Genomic DNA, 21,734 nt, shown 5'->3' on the forward strand with positions numbered 1-21,734 from the left:
ACATATACACATTCATTATGCAAATGAAATCCAAAAATGAAATGGTAAGTCTAAGAAGAAACAAGGATGAACAAACAAAAATTTAGTGCATTTAGGACTTGGAAAAAGAAAAGTTAAAAGGTAGAGCAAAATGGCAGCCATAAGGATAACGGAATTAAAAACTTATCATTAAATTCAGACAATATGAGTTGAATCAAATCTACAGAGAGTGTAGCCTATAAGGAATAAATGAATCATATCTCCGTCCTACCACCTAGTGCTAGGACACCAGCAGGAAGTGTAAATTTTAATGGACATTTCGGCGAATTATTTTATGGATTCTGTGAAGATACTTCCATTGATGTATCAATCATACTATTAAAACCAGTATTAATGCTAGAGCTCCTAATGCTCATCCTTTATTCAGCAAAACAAGAGGTTATTTCATCCTCTGTAATCTCTGTATCATCTTCCAACCAGTAACCAAGGGAGTCTTCTTCAGAAATGCAGCTCCAATCTTCTTGAGAATAGGAAAATTCATTGTCAGTCTCAGTAACCAATTGCATAGAATTAACTTCATTTATATCTTCAACCTCCTCTCGTTCTTCCGCCCCATCGTCATCACTTAAACTCTCAACGAATGGATGGATTAACAGCATTTCTGCAGTCCATCTATACGTAGGCTTCCTCACAAAACAACCCTTAAGGAAATCTTTCGCTTCCTTAGACAAATCCGCTGGAATCTTAGGCAATTCATGTCCTTCCCCAATCTTCCTGAGTACATCCTCAGCATCCTTTTGATTCCACGGAGGTTTTCCCGTTAACATCTCAAGCACAATACACCCAAGAGCCCATATATCAGCAGGAGACTCTTGTACATTATCAGCTACAGCTTCGGGTGACAAGTACATCGGAGTACCCCTCCAATAAGGCTCCAATCTCCTCTTTTTACTCTGATTTTCTCTCTTCGCCAATCCCAAATCACCAATTTTTGCCCTAAATTCAATACTTCCCTTGCTAGAATTCGGCACAAGCAAGATGTTTTCAGGTTTCATATCGCAATGAACATATCCAATCGCGTGAATATGATTCAACCCTCTAAGCATTGACCTCGTATAAAGCCTCACCTCAAATTCAGGCAACCCTCTGTTACCTAATTTGTTGATCCTCTCAGATAGGGTACCACCAGAACCATACTCGAGCAACAAATTATACGCCATCATACCATTCTTACCGCTCGTAGTTTCATCCCCAAAGCATCGAATTACGTAAGGGCAACCCTTGATGTTGCTGAGAACTTCTCTTTCCTTCTGAATTGAACCCGAAACAGAAACTTCAGCCGATTTTACCGCCATAACTGATGGCAAGCATCGATTTTTCGACTTGGGGTTCTTCAAATTAGCAAGATAAACATACCCAAAACTTCCTTTCCCCAGCATTGCTCCTCTATACCATGAAACCCCATCACCAAATTCGTTTACATTCTTTAGCTCACCAACTTCAATCTTTTTCTTACTTTCCATTCCTTGCTGCACCAAATTTCCTTCTTCCCAAAATATGATGAACCAGAGTTTAAGAAAATATGAAGTAAAACAAAAATAAAGCTATTGAAAATTCTCAAGAGAGATTAGATTAGGGCTTACTTAGTATAACGTCGAACCAACAACAACAACAACATAAAAAAAATTGGCAATCAAGTTGCGTATTACACGACCAAATAGGCAAAAGAAAGAAGTTATATATGTTAGGGCTGAGTTTTTTTTTTAATTTTAGGTTAGTTTTTTATATATGTGAAAGACTAGAGTTTGCTTTCTTTGAAGAAAGAAAGATGAAAGAAGCAAGAAATAAATATGTTGATAACTGGAATAACTGTCATGTGTGCCTTTTTAACGTACGATGAATGGAATTTTGATCATAAAACTCAAGTCTCTCAAGTTACCAAATTAAGGCACGAAACTATACTAATTCAACTAGTAGTTATTGAAGCCTTGTTTAGGTAACTGATATGTTCAACTCATATTTCATAGTCGTACTTGTACAGAAGATCCATTTGACATTTATTAGGAATAATATTGTACTATATGTAATAAGATATTTATCAGACTTCTTTAACAACATTAGCTAGGAATGTTAGAAGTACTTTCTTCTTAATTAATCAAATGCATTTTGTTCGAGGGAGGTAGAGTCCAAAAATACAGAAATACTACTATTATTATGAACAATAATGTCGCTATACACAATAACTGTTTGGCACCACTAATTTCTTTGTCAAAAGAAAGAGGAAAAGAAATTGAACCATGTAATTAAGGTGAAATTTTAGACTTTTTTATTGAAAAATTATTAAAGCTCAACTCGGAAAGATAGAGCGACTTGTCACTTTGGTTTAATATTTATATTTGAGTTCTACATCAATATACAAATATTAAATGGAGAGAAATAGAGGGACAAATCCATTTCTAAGTTTTGAAAACTATACTTAGAGTCCATTTGGATGGACTTAAAAAAAGTAACTTTTATGTATGAAGTGTTTTTAAAACTTTGAAGTGTTGAAAGTTATTTTTATAAATAAGCAGTTGATTGTTTGGATAAAAGTGCTTAAATGAGGAAAATGATGTGAATTTTAGGGTTAAAAGAATAAAAAGGGTAGTTTGAGAATTTAGTTAAAATATAAGGGAAATAAGAGTAATTTCTATGATCAAAGAAAATAACTTTAAGCACTTAGAAAAAAAAAGTTAGGAAGCCTAACTTTTCATTTTTGATTGACTTTAACAACTTTATGGTTTAAAGTTAGCATTAGGCAAACACGTCCAAAAGCTAAAAGGGGGCTTTAAGTTGGTTTTCCATCCAAACGGGCTCTTAATCTTAAGAGTTGACCCATAAATGGATTTTTTGGTCAAAAAAAAACTACTCATTTGAACCTAAAAAAAGTTCATGAAGTTTGCATTATATTCGTTGGTGTTCACACCTCACCAATATTTTCTTCACCAACATTCTTTATTTTTTGTGAATTGTCAGGATAAAACACTTTTAACATGGTTTGATATAAATTATTTTGGACCAAATTTATACATTTTTTGTTACACGACATCATATCATTATGAGTGTCGAACACTTTATAAGTAGGTTATTTTTTTTCCAGTTATTAATGTGTGATTTTTTCCACACACTCCTAATATGAATGTCTAAATTTTTAAGGTACTTATATATAATAATGTTCGATAAACAACCAAAGTTAAGATACAATTCTGCATATTTTACACTTTTACTAGATACAATCTCAAAATAATTGCTAGTCCCTCCGTCTCAATTTATGACCTTTCGGATTTCGAAATTCAAATAAGTTTATCTTTGATCGTAAATTTTTCATATATCTTATAAATATGTTGAATTGTCAATTATTGTGACTTATAATATTTTTTACGTAGTTTATAAATATATAAATTTCATTTCAAAAAAATTTGAAGATTCATAAGCAAATTCTAGGTCAAACTTAAATTGTTTGACTCTCGAAAGACAAAAAATGTCACATAAATTGAAACAGAGAGACTACATTATTTCCCTTTAACAGCAAGGCAAAACATCACGACTTGATTTTTCTTTTAAATAATATATACATACTATCATGATAATATTTTAATTTGAGTAATTTGTGCCTTGTTTTGTAGTAGATATAATTAAAACACCAGATTACAATCTTATATGTCAAAGCTGGATGTTATAAATTTCTTTACAGAAAAACATTTGATGTAACGCAACATAGCTGTCCGAAGAGGGCACATGTGACCATATGACTATATGAGATCCAATCACCGACCAAAAAGGAGGAAATTAAACGATAACGGTGTTATTGGGCTTTTATTAGCCCAACACTACTTTAAGCCCATTAAGATCGAGACTGAAATATAGTCCATAAGAGCCCAAACTTGGTTCTTCTTTCCTTCGTTCAAAATCAACTTGGTAGTACAATAACATTTGTCGAAATTAATTTTCAGAAAAATGGTTTAAAAATAGTAATGTTTATCACGTTTGATTAATTTTTTTATTTTGTTATTTTCCTATGACCAACAAGTTACTTATATCCCAAAAATATTACTATACGTCATTTAGTAGGCTGCATTCAAAAAAATAATATTTGTATTTGCTTTGTGTACTATTAATATTTTGTATGGTACACTCAATTTGGTATTATGCTATGTATAACTAATACATGAGAAATCATGTTATTAGCAATGCAAGGGATATTAATGTATATATTAGCTTGGTCAAAGATATATATAATTGCCCTTCAAAAACTTTTCCACATCTTTTTCACCATATTTATGAAGGATATTTTTGTAAACAAGCAATGCATTTTATTTTTGATACATCAAACCATACTATATAAGAAATAATCTTAATATAACTAAGATAAACATAATTAATATCATCATTAATAATATCATCATTACTAATACATCATATTCAACAATATTTTTATACGTCCGACCAAGATATTCTGCCAATTGCTCCATAGGGTGATCATTAGTAGAGCAGATTAATATAGGGGGAGACACTTGTACGTATTGTTCATTTGGGGAGACACAACCAGGACACCATCTAACACCTATAAACTCATTTTGGATTGGTCGTAACAATTTGGGGAACAAGAAAAGTAATTATATACGTAAGAAATTCACTTTCACTCTAACCTCATGTTACACCTCAAAATTTCTACGCTAAGATTCAGACTATTCTTCATATGCGTATAGGCTTGAACTCGAAGACTTCAAATTATATATATGATCTAGGATCAATTCATAAGTATTCAAAGTGTATTAAATGCGATTTAGGGTCATAAGGGATCCCTAAAACCAAGCCAAGTCCAAAGAATTTCTATCGGCTAATTTTCAGAATGAGTTCGTATAATAGTCAACTTCAAATGACCATATATCCTAGGATATACCGAATTGGGTGTCTCATGGCATATAAAATTAAAGGTATTTGAGTCTTCTTTCCAACTCCATCAAAATTTGTATTTTTTAGAGTTTGGAGTATAACGTTATGATCGTTTTACTGAAACATATCCGGACAGGACAATTCGGCGAGCTCACCTGCCAATTTGGCGACTTGCCAAATGGTTCAGTGACAAGCCGATTTAGCTCTCCGAATGGATCCGAAACCCTCCATAAAGTGTTATTTTAGGCGAGCTCAAACACCCTTTGGCGACTCGTCTAATGGTTCGGCGAGGAGACCTCCAGCTCGCCAAAATTATCGACTGAATTTATTAAAAGGTGATTTTTCTCAATTTTTCAACCTAATAATATTCTTATATGTAGAGATACTCTCAAAATTCCAAATTCTCCTTCTCCCAAAGATCAAGAACGGGATTTCTCCAATATTGGGAGATCTAAAGACTCCAAGTTCAAAATCTCCTTCACAAATTCATAGATTGGTTTCTAAACTTCAAGCTATAAGGTTATAAACACAACACGTTTATCCAATAACTCCTAAGATTCAGGTATGTAAGGCTGCTCATAACATGAATTGAATTCACCCATGTGCCCTATATCTTCTTTTGGTTGAATGATCATATGAATTGAGTTTTCTTGATAGATCTATGTCCTCATGAGTTTTTGTCACGACCCAACCCCGTAGGCCGCGACTGGTGCCCGAATTGAGCACCCAAACGTACCCTTATCCCAAATTAGTCTATTTTTTTTTTCTTTTCGAATAAACCAATGTAGTGATTAGTAGAAATTGCTAAATATATCATAAAAGTAGATATACGCACGAGAGTTGAAAGGTTGTCACAAAACACACAAAAATCCAAACCATATATACAAAACCCACAACATAACTCTGTCTACAGACCTCTACAGATGATAGCATAGTCATATGACGGGACAAGGCCCCGTCGTACCCCTGACCAACATATCCAAATATACAGAGATAAAGTCAGTACCAAAATACAAGCTCCGAACAAGGGAGCACTGTCAACGACGCAGCAAATATCCTAAACAGGTGGATCAGCAAATCGAACTTCGGTACCTGCGGGCATGTAACGCAGCCCCCCCGAAGAAAGGGGGTCAGTACGAAAAATGTACCGAATATGTAAAGTATGAATTGTAATAAATAAAATCATAATCTGAATAGTATGTACAGAAAATAAAATAAATATTCAGAATTTCAAAATACTTTTCATAATCTCAAATCATATATGCAAATACATATGCCGTATCCGGCCCCATTTTATGGGACTCGGTGAACAAAACGAGGTCGCCCTCCTGTCATTGGCGCCACAGCACATCATAACATCAGAGTAGGGAATATCTCCGTAACAAATCATATCATATCAGATGGCCATATCAAATCATATCATATCACAAACATATATGTACATGGCACAGCATAACTCCGTGGCATAACATTTACCACCCCATGTACATGTCATACCTGCCCCCTCACGTCGGGACACGGCGAACAATGCAGAGAAATACGCACGAAAACATATCCTGGCCCAGGCTCAGTGAAAGAATGGTTACAGTATGCACGAATAGAGTAGTGAGAAACTAAATGCAATTTAAATTACAAAATATTTATACAGACTCGATGGCATAATTTCGATAACAAATCATAAAAGGAAACTATAATAATAATAATAGTACAAGTACTTCCGATATCACAATGGTTTACGTAAAAATAGTATTTTCCGAATCGTCTTCGTACTTTCAAATTATATTATGGGAATTAACGGAATAATTATTCATATAATATTAGGAAGCATAGCAAAGAGTTTCTATCAAATTCTACCTACCGTAACTCAACCGGAATAACGAAGGAAAATTCGGAATAGTGGGGCCCACCTCGGTCAAATGAGGTGGCATATACAAATCATGTGCGTTAGACTTCATAACATTATTTAGAGGAGTTTCAAAGTATTCGAAATTCATTTGTGCAAAATCTAGAAGTTTAGACAATTTTTCCAAAATTATTCATAATTACCTAATTCAATTCTATTGAATAGAAAAGGGAAATTTTTGAACGTCGATTCCGAAGAGTAGAGTGATCCCCGAGTTTCGTATTCAATCCTATCACATCTAGGACATGCCAAGAGAAGAAAATGTAAAGCTTTACATACCTTTTTGGCCTTTTACGGTTGTCCAAGTTCAATTTCCGTTTCCTCCAAAATCTACAATTGGTCACATTTACCAATTACTATTCATAAGACTTTAAGAACTCAATTTTTCCAATACTTGTCTACAAAAATTTCGGCAGCATCTCCCCTATATATATGACAACCCCGAGATTACAACTCGGCCACAATATCAACAACCAAGCCAACATCAACACCAATTCCATCAATAATCAACTTAAACACACCATAACATAAATTGATGTAATTTTCCAATTAGTGCAACAACTTTCAACCAAACTTTGCATTTCCAAATAAATATGAATATTTCATGTTCATAATTAATTTCAACTCATTCCAACATAGGTGAAAAATATTCCAAGTAAACTATTCAATATTCATCAATTCCATATTTCACCCAAAAATTCCATAAATGCAACAAAACTATTACAATTCATTTTCTTCTTTCAACTTCATAATCAAATTCATTTCCTTCTTTCAACTTCATAATCAAATTCATTTCCTTCTTTCAACTTCATAATCAAATTCATTTCCTTCTTTCAACTTCATAATCAACAACAAGAATCCATACTTTTAATAACTTACCTCCATATTCTTATAATATCATACTAAAATTACATAATTCCTACAACCCATTTTAATACCAACTTACACCATATAAACTTCATTTATATCCCAAAAATCATAACAACAACTAACAAATTATACAAACTTATTTTTTTTTCCATTTCATCACCTAACCCATATTTTCAACTTCAATTAATTTCATCCAACTTCCATTTTCAACATCAAATATTTATCATACTACTATTCAAATACTACACCAAAAATACTACACAAAAATTCAAGTCTTCTTGCCAACAATCTTACATACACATAACTTATTCATATGTCCAAATCCAACCATATAACTTCCATATTTCCATGGATTCTACACATCTCTACTTACTACAACATAAACAAACTTCATAACACAAAGAAATTGGATTAATTCTTACCTTTTCCTTCCAACTTCTTCACTTTACCAAAGCTTCAAATCAACCAAACAAGCCTCCTATCTTCCAAAAAAACTACACCATGTTGTAGAGCACCCTTGACTTAGTAGGAATACTAGAAAATTATAATTTTTGGGATGAAATTTGAAGGGGTAATTTTTTGGTCTTCTTGTCCGATTTTCTCTCTTGATTTCTCTTCTTTCCTTTGCTCTTCTTTTTTCTCAAATTGTGTAGAGAATTCTAGGATTTTATGACTAAGGCTCCCATGTGAAATTTCCATTTTGCCCCTCACCTTTCCTAATATTTCCAAGTTGAAATTCCACCTTTGCCCTTAACCTTTTATAGTATTTCCACATGTGAAATTCCAATTTTATCCCTAACCTTTTATGGTATTTCCACATGTGAAATTCCAATTTTACCCCTAACCTTTTATGGTATTTCCACATGAGTAATTCCAATTTTGTCCTTAATCTTTTATGGTATTTCCACATGAGAAATTTCAATTTTTACCCTTAATAAATTTCCAATATTTCCACATTTCAATTTAGTCATAAGAATTTTGTATCCAACAAGGTCAACCATAGCCTTGCCCTTGACTTATTACCATTATCCCCAAATTGTCCTAATGTGAAAAATACGGGTCATAACAGTTTTTACATCTACTAACTTGATTTTGTTATGTTGATGTTGATGAGTTGAGAAATTGATAAATACTTCATGTCTTCATCTCCATGAATCTGAGTTGATTCCTATATTACAATATTCTTATACCATAGTTGGGTCTAAGAGTTGATTGGTATGAGTTGTTATACATATTTTTGTTATAAGCTTAAATATTTTGAGTCTCCTTAATTGTTGATTTAGAGTCTGGATGAGTCATGATTTAGCCCCCCAAAAGATTGGTTGAATGAATGGAGAAAATGTTTGGATAGGATTAAATGTTGTCATAAATGCATATCCTAACTACTCTTGAAAAATGTGATTGGGATTAATTGGATAGTATGATCGATCGAAAGATTTGATTGTGATAGAATTGATGAATTGATAAGGGTCCAAATGAGACTTGTCGAAATGACTAGATTGAACTGATTGGATAGAGTTTTATGAGTATTGAGTCTTAGGAGGAGTATCGAGCATCGAATTGGGTAAGAGTAAGTAATAACTCAAACCCAATAACTATGTCGCCAAACGTGGAGAGGATTGAACCTTTAAAGTCAGATGTTTCCTAAATTACTGTCTTGACATGATAGGACTTAATTGGTTATGGATCCATGATTGTTGATTCGTTCCTACCCTATCAAGGTATGAACGGACGTGACAACAACGTCGGTTTGTTGTACTATCACTGCCTCATAGGTGATAGTTGTTGGATAAGATAAATCCATATAGGTCTTGATAGTACTCTGAGTCGGATTTGGAATGGATTGGATTGGATTGTATATGAGTTGTCTTGTCTAAATCATATTCTTGTTTAGACTTAGGACATCTTTGATTGAGTTGTTTCTTCTTTTGAGTTAATTTGATTCTACCCTGATGCATGTTTCATTCTGTCATTTTACATATTTGTACATTCCACGTACTGACGTTCATTTGGGCCTGCATCATTTCATAATGCAGAGACAGGTACTAGAGATCATCAACAGGCGCATCATTGAGGATCTATTCGTTTTCAGCTAGTTGGTGAGTCATCCCTGTTTCTGGAGGATACCGCAGTTATCTTTTCAGCTTTGAGTTAGCTTTCCTTTATTTGATTTATGGTAGCCATGAACCTGTCATTGACACCTCTTAGATTGATGATAGAGGCTTCATGGCCTAGAGTGTTGATGATGTTGATTTGTTTCGTTTTGTCTAGTTTCATTCTTACTAGTTGTTGATTGGATAGATGGTTGGCCTTTGGCCTTATTTATGAATAGTATTCTTGTGATTGAGTCTTCTGTTGATAAAATGAGATTGAATGAATGTGTGATTGGACCAAGTGGTTCGCTTGGGGACCAACAATGGTCTTCGAGTGCCGGCTACGTCTAGGGTACCCTCCCGGGACGTGACACATCATTCTTTCCTATACTATTTTTCTAGATTTATAAATATTCTTAAGCTAATATTTTTGTATTTACTTATCAAACACTAAAAATATTTTCTTCGTCCCAAACACATTCTTAATACTTTGTCATTGATCACTAAGTCCTGACACAACCAAAATTTTCACTATTATATAATTCCAACGAAGGAAATCTGAGTGAACTCCTTATTATATATACCTGTTGGCTCCTCCCGATGAAGCTAGGTGGTTCTCTTTTTGACCTGACAGTACCATATAATATATAGTTTCCTCTGCATAGTAGTTGGATAGTGCGGAATTAAGGACCACAAACGCAAAATGGGAATTTCCTCCATATTTGGAATTCTTTCAGTTAAGTGCTATATGCTTTATTAGCAAATGGCTTGGTGGGGAAGGAGAAAGCTACAGCCATATACTCAGTAAAATTATTATTTTACCTAATTAAGTTCCCTATATTCATGTTGCTAAGTGGAGTTGGTATCTAGTATTGTAAGATATGCTAATAATTATTTCCATTCTTAATGGCTATGGAAACATTTCATTTGCCCACGAATGACCACGAAAATTAATTAATTAGTATCTTAGCTTTTTTAAAACATAGTATCTAAGTTGACATAAACTATAATATATTTAGCCTATTCTTAATATATGCATGTCATGTAATATGATGTTCGGTTGGTCCATCTCTTTTTCAAATTTATTGCTACTACTTTTGCTTTACTACTTTAAGCAACTACATATGTGGAGCGTGGCATGTCTCCATTAATTATAATCTTTGATATGACGCCAAAATCTATCAGGAAAAATAAATAAATCAACAACGCCTAATTAAATTTCAATTGATGCGTGCGACAATTTTAGTAAAATTTTGGTTAATTGTATTACATGTAGCTTTAGAGACCTACTTGCTATTTTGCTTTATATATATTCGATATTTTCCCAAAAAAAAAATTGTGTTTTGTTTCTCGAATGTTAACTTCTCGAATATTTTAAAGCTAAATTTGATTTGATGATTAATTCAATATTTCTAAATTAAAATTTTGATATTCGAAACAATACAAAAAAGTGTTATAGATTGCAATTCACAATGTTTCTAAGATCAAAGTTTAATATTTGAAAAGCGAAACATGACAAGTATTTTGAAACAAAGTGGCTAATATTTTTTTAAAGGTAATTTGCAAAATTAATCACGTGTAAGAGAAATTTACGAACAAGTTTTGGTGAAATTTATGACATTTTGCTTTTGAAGATCCACTGTATAAATTCAAGATTTTGAATAAACTTTACCAAATTTGCTTTTGAGAAGGTAGGACAATTGAATTAGTGAATTAGAAAGTAAATAATGAAGTAATTTTCACGTGGTAATTGACTCTATTGGTGGCTGGTTAATTACTTGTACTCAAAAACGAGTAAAGAAGACTCACCACTAATGACTTCAACTTTACAGCTAATACTTTTTTGGAAAATGTTTCAATTTGTCTCTTGAATTTTGCAAAATAATTTTTATTTGTACGTGCATTAATAATTAAGGTCAAATATATAGCTTATTGTCATAATTAAAATTGGTCTAACTATGCCTTTAGTCACTAACAACCTGAGTTTTTCAATATATGGGTATTTATATTGGGAAAATGATCAAATATTTTTCTTGATTGTAGTAAGATTGTGGCAGTCAAAGTGGAGTAATATAGAATTGTTGAGAATGGGATCTTATGACATATGTTAAATTTTAATAGAGAAAAATGATATATACTTATAATGTGTGAGGGATATTTGAGTGGTGATTGATTTAGAGTAAATAATCAGGGTTGTTCATAGTTATGATTAAAAATTTTTATCGAATCATAATTTGAATTAAATCGATTAAAAAAATTGATATTTGATTTAGCTTAATTAGGTTTGGTTTTAAATTTTGAAAATCGATACTATTTAGTTTGATTTTAATTTTACTAAAAATGAACTGCAAAAATTACCAAATCAATTCGAGAAATTATATATATAAATTTCATAATTATTTATATATTATTCATAAATAAAATAGAATATTTTATTAAATTTTAATTAATTTAAATCTTTAACTTTACCATTTTTTCAAGCCCAACGCTTAAATTTTGATATATAATTTTCTTGTACCCTCCCTCGGTAGTTCCTCAATTGTTGAGCTTGGTTTTTTTTTTTTACTATAAACATTTGATATTTTGATCTTTCATATATAATGACTTAATATTGCTTAACTAAATCATTTTTTTTTCGTGTAATTTGGTGGTAATGCACTACGCACTTGAGGTTTTCTCCTTTTGTTTTGTCAATAAATAGAGACATGAAAGAGAGGTCTTTTTTAAGGAACAAATAAGGAATTAAGATCACTTGCTAAAATGACTCTCTTCTTCAGAGCTTTCTTTATTCTTATAATTATCAGCTTTCTCATTTTGGTAGGAGCTGAAGCAAGAACTTTGCTAGGTACTAATTTAATTATTCTTTAGCTATGTTATGTATATATTTACAATATCATTTGCCAAAACTGCTCTTTTTTTTCACTTAACATTAGTATATCGTTGCTCCAAGGCTCTTCTTGTCTCTCTAACTTAATATATCTTGCTTGCTTAATTCCTAATTTAGCATGCATAATGAATTATAATTTATGTATTAGGTTCAGGAAATCATGATGGGATGGTGAAGTTGAAGGATCAGGAAATTGACAATTATGGAAGGAAGCCATATGTAACACCTTCACCACCAAAAGCATCTCCATCAACAAAGCAGGAAATAGTTGGGAGACAAGATCATCATTTATTACCACCTCCCTCTCCCAAACATGATCCAAATATTGGTCAACTCACAAGTAGTACTAGTCCTCATCATGACACGGCGCTTATTATTACAGTTGGTAGGAACCACGGTCATGTGCCTGCACCACCAGCACCAAAGCCAGAAGATGAGCAGGGTCAGATCATTATCACATTTTCTTCTGACTTGCCTCTTCAGGCTTCCTATTAACCTACCTACTCGAAACTTTATTATATAATTAAGTTCACTACTAAGTATACTATTTTTTTATTTTATGTTATAATCTGGTTTTACTACACTTGATGAGTTAGCTAGCTATCAAGAATAATATTATGTATAATAAATATATATATATGGTTGGTAATAGTGTGGTATCCTATATATATATATATATATATAGGCTGCAGATTCTATATATAGTGTTGTAATAGAGTAACTACGTAGTAAATGAATTTGAGTGTTTGATTTACATGCATTGTTATCAAAGCAGAAAGTATATTTTTTTTGCTGAGATCGATATTTTATTCAGACATTTAATTATTTCAGCTACATTTAATGATATACTTCCTCCGTCTCAATCTATATATATGTGTATGAAATCGTTTGACTTGATACAAGTTTAAAAAGTAAAAGACTTTTGAAATACGTAGTTTAAAAAAATACTCTTTAGACCATTTGTGTGACCATAGATCTTTATTTTTTTAAGCAACTTTTGGTTTATTATTCATAAGAATTATTCAAACTACAAAAACTCATTCGTGCCTATTACCCAAATCCTATCAGAATATTGAGAAATGTAACGTCTTCATTAATGATCGATTCAATTGATCACCTTTTTACAAGTTCGAGTTGGGAGGCATGATCATCTAGCACCAAATCCATCAGATGAATAAGCTTCTTACTCTAATTGTCATTATCACAAAGTCCGTGGAATTGGAAGGGGAAACATATGGATTATGTTGGTGTGACATTTTACTATTAATAAAATGATCATGTTATGCCCATTGGTGGACATTACATTTGTGCCTTTCATCAATTATGGTAGAATATGGCCATTAGTTGTTGATAACTTTTGTAGCCACCAACTCTTCATTTCTCATCAATTGTGGTAAATGTGGTCATTAGTTGTTAATAATTTTTGTAACCATCAACTTTTCATTTCACTCATTATTCCACTTATTTATTCTTGTAACTTATCTAACTGGCCTTTGGCCATTCATTTAGCCAATTTACTATCCATAATCTTCCTATTTATTGCAAGGAGGAAAACCTCACTTATAAATAGTGATGGGTTTATTATGGACAAGAAAAGGAACAAGATAAAGAGTATAAGAAAAGATGAGAAGTTTATATTGTATTTATATTAAGGTTAATGTAGTGAAAGAGAGAGTTGAGACGGAAAAATTATTCTAAGCACTGTATTAACTATAACATGAGAGTAATTATATGTTGAAGGAAGGTGTTCTTTTTGCGGAGCTTTGGACTCTTCGACTAATCCGGAGTTGTTTGAGTTACACAACGTTCTTGGGTTGTTGTATCCTGAAAGGGACAAGTCAAGAGTATTACGACTAGATCGTTGTAGATTATGCCGCAGTGGGCTTGAATCTCACTAAAGAGAGTGAGACATCCATGCCTCAGCCTGAATACTTTTTTATTCATTTTTTGTCATTTTATTTTCAACTGTAATTTATTATAATTGTGTTATATTATACCAACAATTTTAAGGAGATTCAGCTTTTGTTACAATTTGAAAAAGTGCGGTATCAAGATAGGAGATCTCAATATCATTCCGCTCAACGTCACTCTCTTTAAGAGGTGGAAGAGAAGAGATGTCCAGGTAAAATATATTTCTACTTGCTCAATTCAAGTGGAGAAAAGGTAAAGAAGAAAAAAACTTTTTACCTAATATTTTTTATGAATAAAGTGATACTTCTTTTCATGAACACAAAGTGATATTCAAAATTCTAAAAATAGTGGGGGTTCATGAAATGAGGAACAAATCGTTGTGAAATTGTGATTTTTGCATATTTGAGAAATGCTCTAAAAAGAGTATTACAAGTGCCTTTATTAGTCTTGAAAAAATCACATGTTATTGTTGGATATGAGTTGATGAATTTTGACTCTAACATGTTATCAAAGAAATGATAAAAAAAAATTGAGTAGCCCTTTTGACATTAAATATTTGGGTGAGATAAATTTCATTCTTGAAATAAAAAAAATGATAAAAATATGTGATGAATTTTTTTTTTGACAGGTCACATTATATTGAAAAAATTGTGAAATACAATTTTGTTGATTGTATGAGCCTTGCAACTCCTTTTGATTCAATTCTGTGAAAATGGGTGTGACAAAGGAAAAAGGAGTTTGCTAGACTAAAAAAAGTTATGAGATGTGACTAATTGCACTTGATATAATATTGTATATATAGTATAGCATGTACAAGCAAATCAGGTATAGTTACTTGGTACGAAATTTGTGGCTTGTTTTATGAGAAAAAATATTCTTCTATACTTAAATTTTTTGTTGGTTCAGATGAGAAAACTTGGTGCTATTTGATGAAAATGAGAAAAGCCAATTTTATTTGCTAAATCTATGGTGGAGATTGAAGTAAAAATTTTAATCTTCAATTAGTGAAAAAGTGAAATGATTTAGAGATTTATTTATATTAATCACTTTATTTTAAGAAAAATCAATTTCTCTAATTTTGATTAATTATGATACCACCACTATTAAATTGATAGAGTACAAAATCATTATTATAACGATATTCAGACTCATGCAGAGAAAACACAAGATTGTGAGATCATATTGATCACGGTATACCATCAATTTAATTTTATTAAAACTTGTGATAATCTTTCTGATTCATAAACTAAGGCTTTAGCAAGATAAAGAGTCTGAAACACAGAGGGGATGATATTGAAGCTCGTAAAATTCTAAGTCATTTATAAGGAAACCCAACCTGGGGACTCGAGATCTTATAACTAGGTTCAACGGGAAAAACGAATCATATGATGACTTGTTGTGAAATGCATTATTTTAATTTTATTCAATTCCTATGATGTGAGTGCATTTATTCTGCAATGTGTGGAGGTTGAATTTAACAACTCTTAATGAAAGTTTGTATCTCGTATGAGTGGGGTGTTAGAATTACATGAGTACCATTGACAGATTTTACCTATGTGAGTGCGAAAGTAGGCCGCTTTCTATGAGAATGGGGCTTGTTCTCAAAAACGCTCATGAAATCGGGATAGCACAAGGCCGTAATGTGTTGGCTAAAAAAGCTTATGTCAACACCTTGATAATTGAGTGCAAGTAGTGATACTATATTTCTCTTAAGCAGTCATAGTTCAAATTTGAGACTATGATTTACTCTGGAGTAAATGTCACTGTTTTACTAAGTGAAAGTTCAATGTAGAGCACACTTTCATTATGCATAATAGTCTACCTCAACTAAATTGTAATGTACTCTCATCTTAATACTAAAATGAGTGGGGGATTGTTAGTGTGATATTTTAATATTAATAAAAATATATCATATGTCATATTATGATCATGTTATGTCCATTGGTGGACATTACATTATGACCACATTTGTAAATGTGGTCATTAGTTGTTAATAACTTCTGTAACCACCAACTCTTTATTTCACCCATTATTCTACCTATTTATTCTTGTAACTCATGTAACCTTTAGCCATTCATTTAGCCAATTTACTACTTATAATCTTCCTATTCATTGTGAGGAAGAAAACCCCACCTATAAATAGTGATGGGTTTGTGCACAAGAAAAAAATAAGATAAAAAGTATAAGAAAAGATGAGAAATTTGTATTGTATTTATATTGAGATTAATATAGTGAAAGAGAGAGTTCATTCAAAGAAATTATTTTAAGTCTTCAACTATATTCACTATAACATGAGAGTAATTATATGTTGAAGGAAGGTGTTCTTTTTGTGGAGTTTTGAACTCTTCAACTAGTCCGAAGTTGTTTGAGTTACACGAGACGTTGTTGGGCTGTTGTATCCTGGAAGGGACAAATCAAGAATATTACGGCAAGATCGGTGTAGATTATGCCACAATGTGCTTGAATCTCCTTAAAGAGAGTGCGACATCCGCGCCTCAGCCTGAATACTTTTTTATTCATTTTTGTCATTTTATTTTCAACTATAATTTGTGGTATATTGCACCAACAGAGTAGCACCAAAAAAGCAATCTAGTAGAAAACAAAAGGAAAAGTTAAAGCATCTAAGGGTGTGGCACATTGGTTAATGAAGTGGTTGAATAACATGAAATTTTAGATATAAATTGCAATAGAGACAAAAACATCCGGTGATTTTTTTCCATTTGTCCTAGCATTGATAGACGGTGACAAATATCTTGTGAAATTAGTTGAGGGCGCGCAAATTGATGCAAACACCACGGATATAAAAAAAAGAGAAAAATAAGAGAACTATGGTAAAACAAAAGAGATATGTAGTTACAATAGAAATTTTTTTAGCGACAGTTGAATTAATATCATTGCATCCAGTGTCACTAAAGATTTTAGCAGCATTTATATAGAGTGTTGGATTATATAAATACTCATATTTATTATTGCTTCTAAATATAATATAAGAACAATTATATTATTTGCCTCTAAATCTTGTTGTACGTAGTTTTAATTAGCGAGCTTACTCCTAACGTACTCCCTCTGTCCCATATTAGCTGTCATGTATACTGAAAATAGTTCTCAATTTAAACAATCAAGAGAGTATTAAAAGGCACATAAATAGATAAAGATCAAATAATTAATAAGGGGTATATTAGTCAAACAATGCTCCTAATTACTCCCTCTATTCCATATTAATTGAATTTCTAAGGTAATGCACACATATTAAGAAAAAAATTCAAGAACAAAATTTGAACCATATTTTTCTCTATTACTCTTTTGTTTAATTAGCCTCATAAAGTTGATTAAATATGAAATCATAAATACAAGTAGTCATTTATTGGAGTATACCTAGTAGTGTAGTTTAACTCCTAGAAAATTACAACATTTCATTAATAGAAAAGGTAAACATGGAAAAAGTTTCCAACATTTTTCTTGAACTTAGAACAATTCAACAATTTTGAACAATGAAAAAAGCTCTAGAAATTTAGTTAACGGAAAAGGGCCTAAAATGCCCTTGTACTATTGAAAAAGGTACAAAAATGTCTCTCATCCATCTATTGGAACTAAAATGCCCTTAACATCCACTTTTAGGTCCAAAAAGAATCTTTTCTTTAACAAAAAAAGGCATTTTAGGCTCAATAGATGGATGAAGAGCATTTTTGTATCATTTTAAATAGTTAGATGGCATTTTATGCCCTTTTAACAGAATTTTAATTAAATAATTTGAATAATTTTTTTAAACACGTGGATCATCTATTTGTTACAATTTAATTATTTAAAATTAATTATAAATCAAAATTTATTTAATAGAATTTTAATTAAATAATTTGAATATTTTTTTAAACACGTGGAGGCCATCTATTGGTTACAATTTAATTATTTAAAATTAATTATAAATTAAAATTTATTTAATAGAATTTTAATTAATTAATTTGAATAATTTTTTTAAACACGTGGTTGTCATCTATTGGTTATAATTTAATTATTTAAAATTAATTATAAATCAAAATTTATTTAACAAAATTTTAATTAAATAATTTGAATATTTTTTTAAAATACGTGGCGGCCATCTATTGGTTATAATTTAATTATTTAAAATTAATTATAAATCAAAATTTATTTAACACAATTTTATTTAAATAATTTGAATAATTTTTTTAAACACGTGTCGGCCATTTATTGGTTACAATTTAATTATTTAAAATTAATTATAAATCAAAATTTATTTAACACAATTTTAGTTACGGAAAAGGGTTTAAAATGCCTTCAAATTAGTGAAAATGGTACAAAAATGCCCCTCATCCATCTATTGGGTCTAAAATACCCTTTTTCGTTAAAGAAAAGGTCATTTTTGGACATAAAGGTGCATGTTAAGGGCATTTTAGGCCCAATAGATGAATGAAAGACATTTTTGTACCATTTTCAATAGTTTGAGGGCATTTTAGGCCCTTTTCCGTTTAGTTAATATGAAATGGAGGGAGTAATATTTTCTTAAGGATTGTGTAAAACTTTATCATGACAACTAAATGGGACGGAGGTAGTATTAATTATGATCAGCGCAATACGACTAATTAAAAATATGTTTTTTGCAGCATTAGATCCTCTCAGAGATTGTTCAATTTAAAATTTATAATATTCTACTTAGGTAATGAATGAATCAAAGTTAATTTTTCCGTACAATTATTGAAGTAATTAATTGGATATCTATATAGATAGCAGTAAAGTAAATGAACAAAATTTAAAGCCAACGCATGCATTTGGCCCCCACTTGGTCTAGCAAAAAACAACCAGCTTTTCGAAAATTGCTTAATATATACTTATATAACAACTTTAATCATGTTCTAATTTTGTTTCGAGCATAAAACAAAATTAAAGTGAAGTAATAGATTAAAGATAGGAATATATCTATCTTTAATAACTTTAATTAGATATGACTTGTCCTCAATTATTGTAGGCCTCAAACATATCAGTATATCAGTAGAAAGAGCTTCATCATTTGTGTGATCACAGTACTATTTGCTTCATAATTTAGGTGAGGACGTGTTGAAAATTGTGGATTTATATAACTAGTAGCAAAAAGATCTAAGTATATATTCAAATGAGACAAGGATCGAACAAGTAGTAAGTAAAAATACAAGGCTTTGACTCCTTGCATCCTTTCTTGAGCATGGCCAAGTCAGTGTTTTAATGTAAGACATGGTCTGAAATCTGAATTAAGTTACATCATTTCACACTACACCTACTCATCTTCTTTTTATTTTTTTAAAATAATCGTAATGTTTAAGCCTTTTTGTACCCATCTCGATTAATTCTATGAGATATATTTTTGCTACCTTTTATTTATACAAGTACTGAATAACTCTTGTCTACCAAAATTCGAATAGATTAGATTAAAAAAATCATTTAATATTTTTTTGTTTTTGTCGAATTTAAATTTGAAACCTCGTAATTCTCGACGTAAGCCCTACCTACTCCCTTCAAAACAACATCTATAAATACCCATTTGTACTGCTCTAGTACTTGACCCATAACTAGCTAACTCAATATAGTAGGTAGTGTGTTATTACTGAAATTGAGAAACATGCAGATAATCATTACTTGTACTACATTCATTCTCATGACAACATTCCTTTGTTTCCAACAAAGAAGTGATGCTAGAGTTTTACCAAGTCATGCAGTCACACAAATCCTCATGACAAAGAAAATAATTGAAAGGCAATCAATTTCATCTCCACCACCACTTAAATCATTACCAAATTCCAAGCAAATCTCAGAGGCCTCTCCTTACTGGGCTAATAATTTCATCATCTTGAAAAACAATGCTCCCAAAAGAAGTGATTTTGGAAGAAATCCACAGGCGGCTCCGCCGCCTCCACGGCCAGTCCCACCCACTGGGCAATTGTCTATTATTGGAATGCTCTTGAGATTTTTTTCAACTTTAAATTAATTAGCTCACTGTCTTGTTAATTAAGATAGAACACACATTTTGAACTTAATTAGCTCTCTGTCTAGTTGCTACAGTATGTTGCTGGAATTTAATTTAATTAATTTGTACGTGCTTGATCAAGTAAAATATATATATATATATATATATATATATATATATATATATATATATATATATATATACAAAAATGACACTGAGATATTCACCCAGCTGATTTCCCTTTGACACTCGTAATACATGAATGTCTTAATTTACACCTTTTGTTCCATTTTAGTTGGTCATATTTTTCTTAAAGAAATAATAAATATATTTGTTACCTTGTTTTTCCAATAAACGAGCAGTCTATTCAAAACTTGACTAAATGCTTAAAAGGACAAAGGTGATGAGCTAATCTTATTGGTATTGGACCAACTATAACATCAACTAATAGTCATTTTAGACGCAAAGAGTAGTTTGGTTTGTAAAGAAAGTATGTTCTACTGGGTATAAGTTCAGTTGCCTGAGGACAAAAATTAAAGACCAATCGATAATCCGTGCAATTTATTTATTTTTTGCGTAAAGTTGATACTCATAATTTGCCTTTCATAATCAAGTTTGTTTCCTTTAGTTTATGGTTCCATGGATCTTCTTTCGATCAGACTATTGATAAAGAAACGTGCTTTCATTTTTCATGGTTGGAGGTGTAAGGATATTCTGCTTTGCAAAGTAACCATTTTAATTCACATTCACATAGGCAGAAACTTTTAAAATAAAATGTAGGAACTTTTAATTGGAGGAAAACAAAGAATCCATACTGAAATGTCAAAGTGGTTGAGAGTTAAACCAAGACATTGACTATGAATATTAAGTTCATAAGGGGTCTGATAAGTTGACCTGTTCCGCTTGTGTAACAGTATTAATCTTGACTTGATTCAACATCCTATGGTCAACATACAAGGTCAATCACAACAATCTAGTGGGTTGTTGGATTTTATTTTTTGTTAGTACACTTGGAATGCACATAAAGGACTTGTCGGTTGAACAAGTTATCCCAAGATTGTTATCCCATCCTCAATGTGGGTCAAAAGTTAAACACTATAATCCCGGGACAACGAATCCTGGGATAAATTACAGGGAATCTCATAACCCTTCCAGTATCCGTTTTTTTCTCGTGCACGTCAAAATCTTGCCCTGTGTTGTCTG

The 21,734-nt window shown here is 31.5% G+C and overlaps 1 protein-coding gene, 1 long non-coding RNA gene and 1 pseudogene across 3 annotated transcripts; 1 reads left to right on the forward strand and 2 right to left on the reverse strand.

Moving 5' to 3' along the window:
• Nucleotides 1–42: 42 nt before the first annotated feature.
• On the reverse strand, nt 43–1,567 carry LOC129899659 (mitogen-activated protein kinase kinase kinase 20-like; annotated as a pseudogene).
• Nucleotides 1,568–5,705: 4,138 nt separating this feature from the next.
• On the reverse strand, nt 5,706–8,735 carry LOC129901692 (uncharacterized). 2 transcript variants are annotated; one of them, XR_008769907.1, is made up of 3 exons: nt 8,110–8,735; nt 7,097–7,147; nt 5,706–6,006 (listed from the first exon to the last, which is right to left on the reverse strand). It is a non-coding gene; the product is annotated as an uncharacterized LOC129901692 (long non-coding RNA). The 2 variants fall into 2 exon arrangements; XR_008769906.1 differs by lacking the exon at nt 8,110–8,735 and having other exon boundaries at nt 7,097–8,103.
• Nucleotides 8,736–12,496: 3,761 nt separating this feature from the next.
• LOC129900142 (hydroxyproline-rich systemin-like) lies at nt 12,497–13,287 on the forward strand. Its single transcript, XM_055975086.1, has 2 exons — nt 12,497–12,625; nt 12,816–13,287. Exons 1-2 carry the CDS (start codon nt 12,541–12,543, stop codon nt 13,160–13,162), a joined length of 432 nt encoding a protein of 143 aa, XP_055831061.1. The 5' UTR covers nt 12,497–12,540; the 3' UTR covers nt 13,163–13,287.
• Nucleotides 13,288–21,734: the final 8,447 nt, after the last annotated feature.

This window comes from Solanum dulcamara, chromosome 8, assembly GCF_947179165.1.
Source record: "Solanum dulcamara chromosome 8, daSolDulc1.2, whole genome shotgun sequence".
Taxonomy (NCBI): Eukaryota; Viridiplantae; Streptophyta; class Magnoliopsida; order Solanales; family Solanaceae; genus Solanum; species Solanum dulcamara.

Bases quoted from the DNA above. Each gene is read 5' to 3' on its own strand.
- LOC129900142 (XM_055975086.1), top strand. From the start codon at position 12,541: ATGACTCTCTTCTTCAGAGCTTTCTTTATTCTTATAATTATCAGCTTT. The intron at 12,626-12,815 runs GTACTAATTTAA...TTTATGTATTAG, and splicing joins TGAAGCAAGAACTTTGCTAG to GTTCAGGAAATCATGATGGG.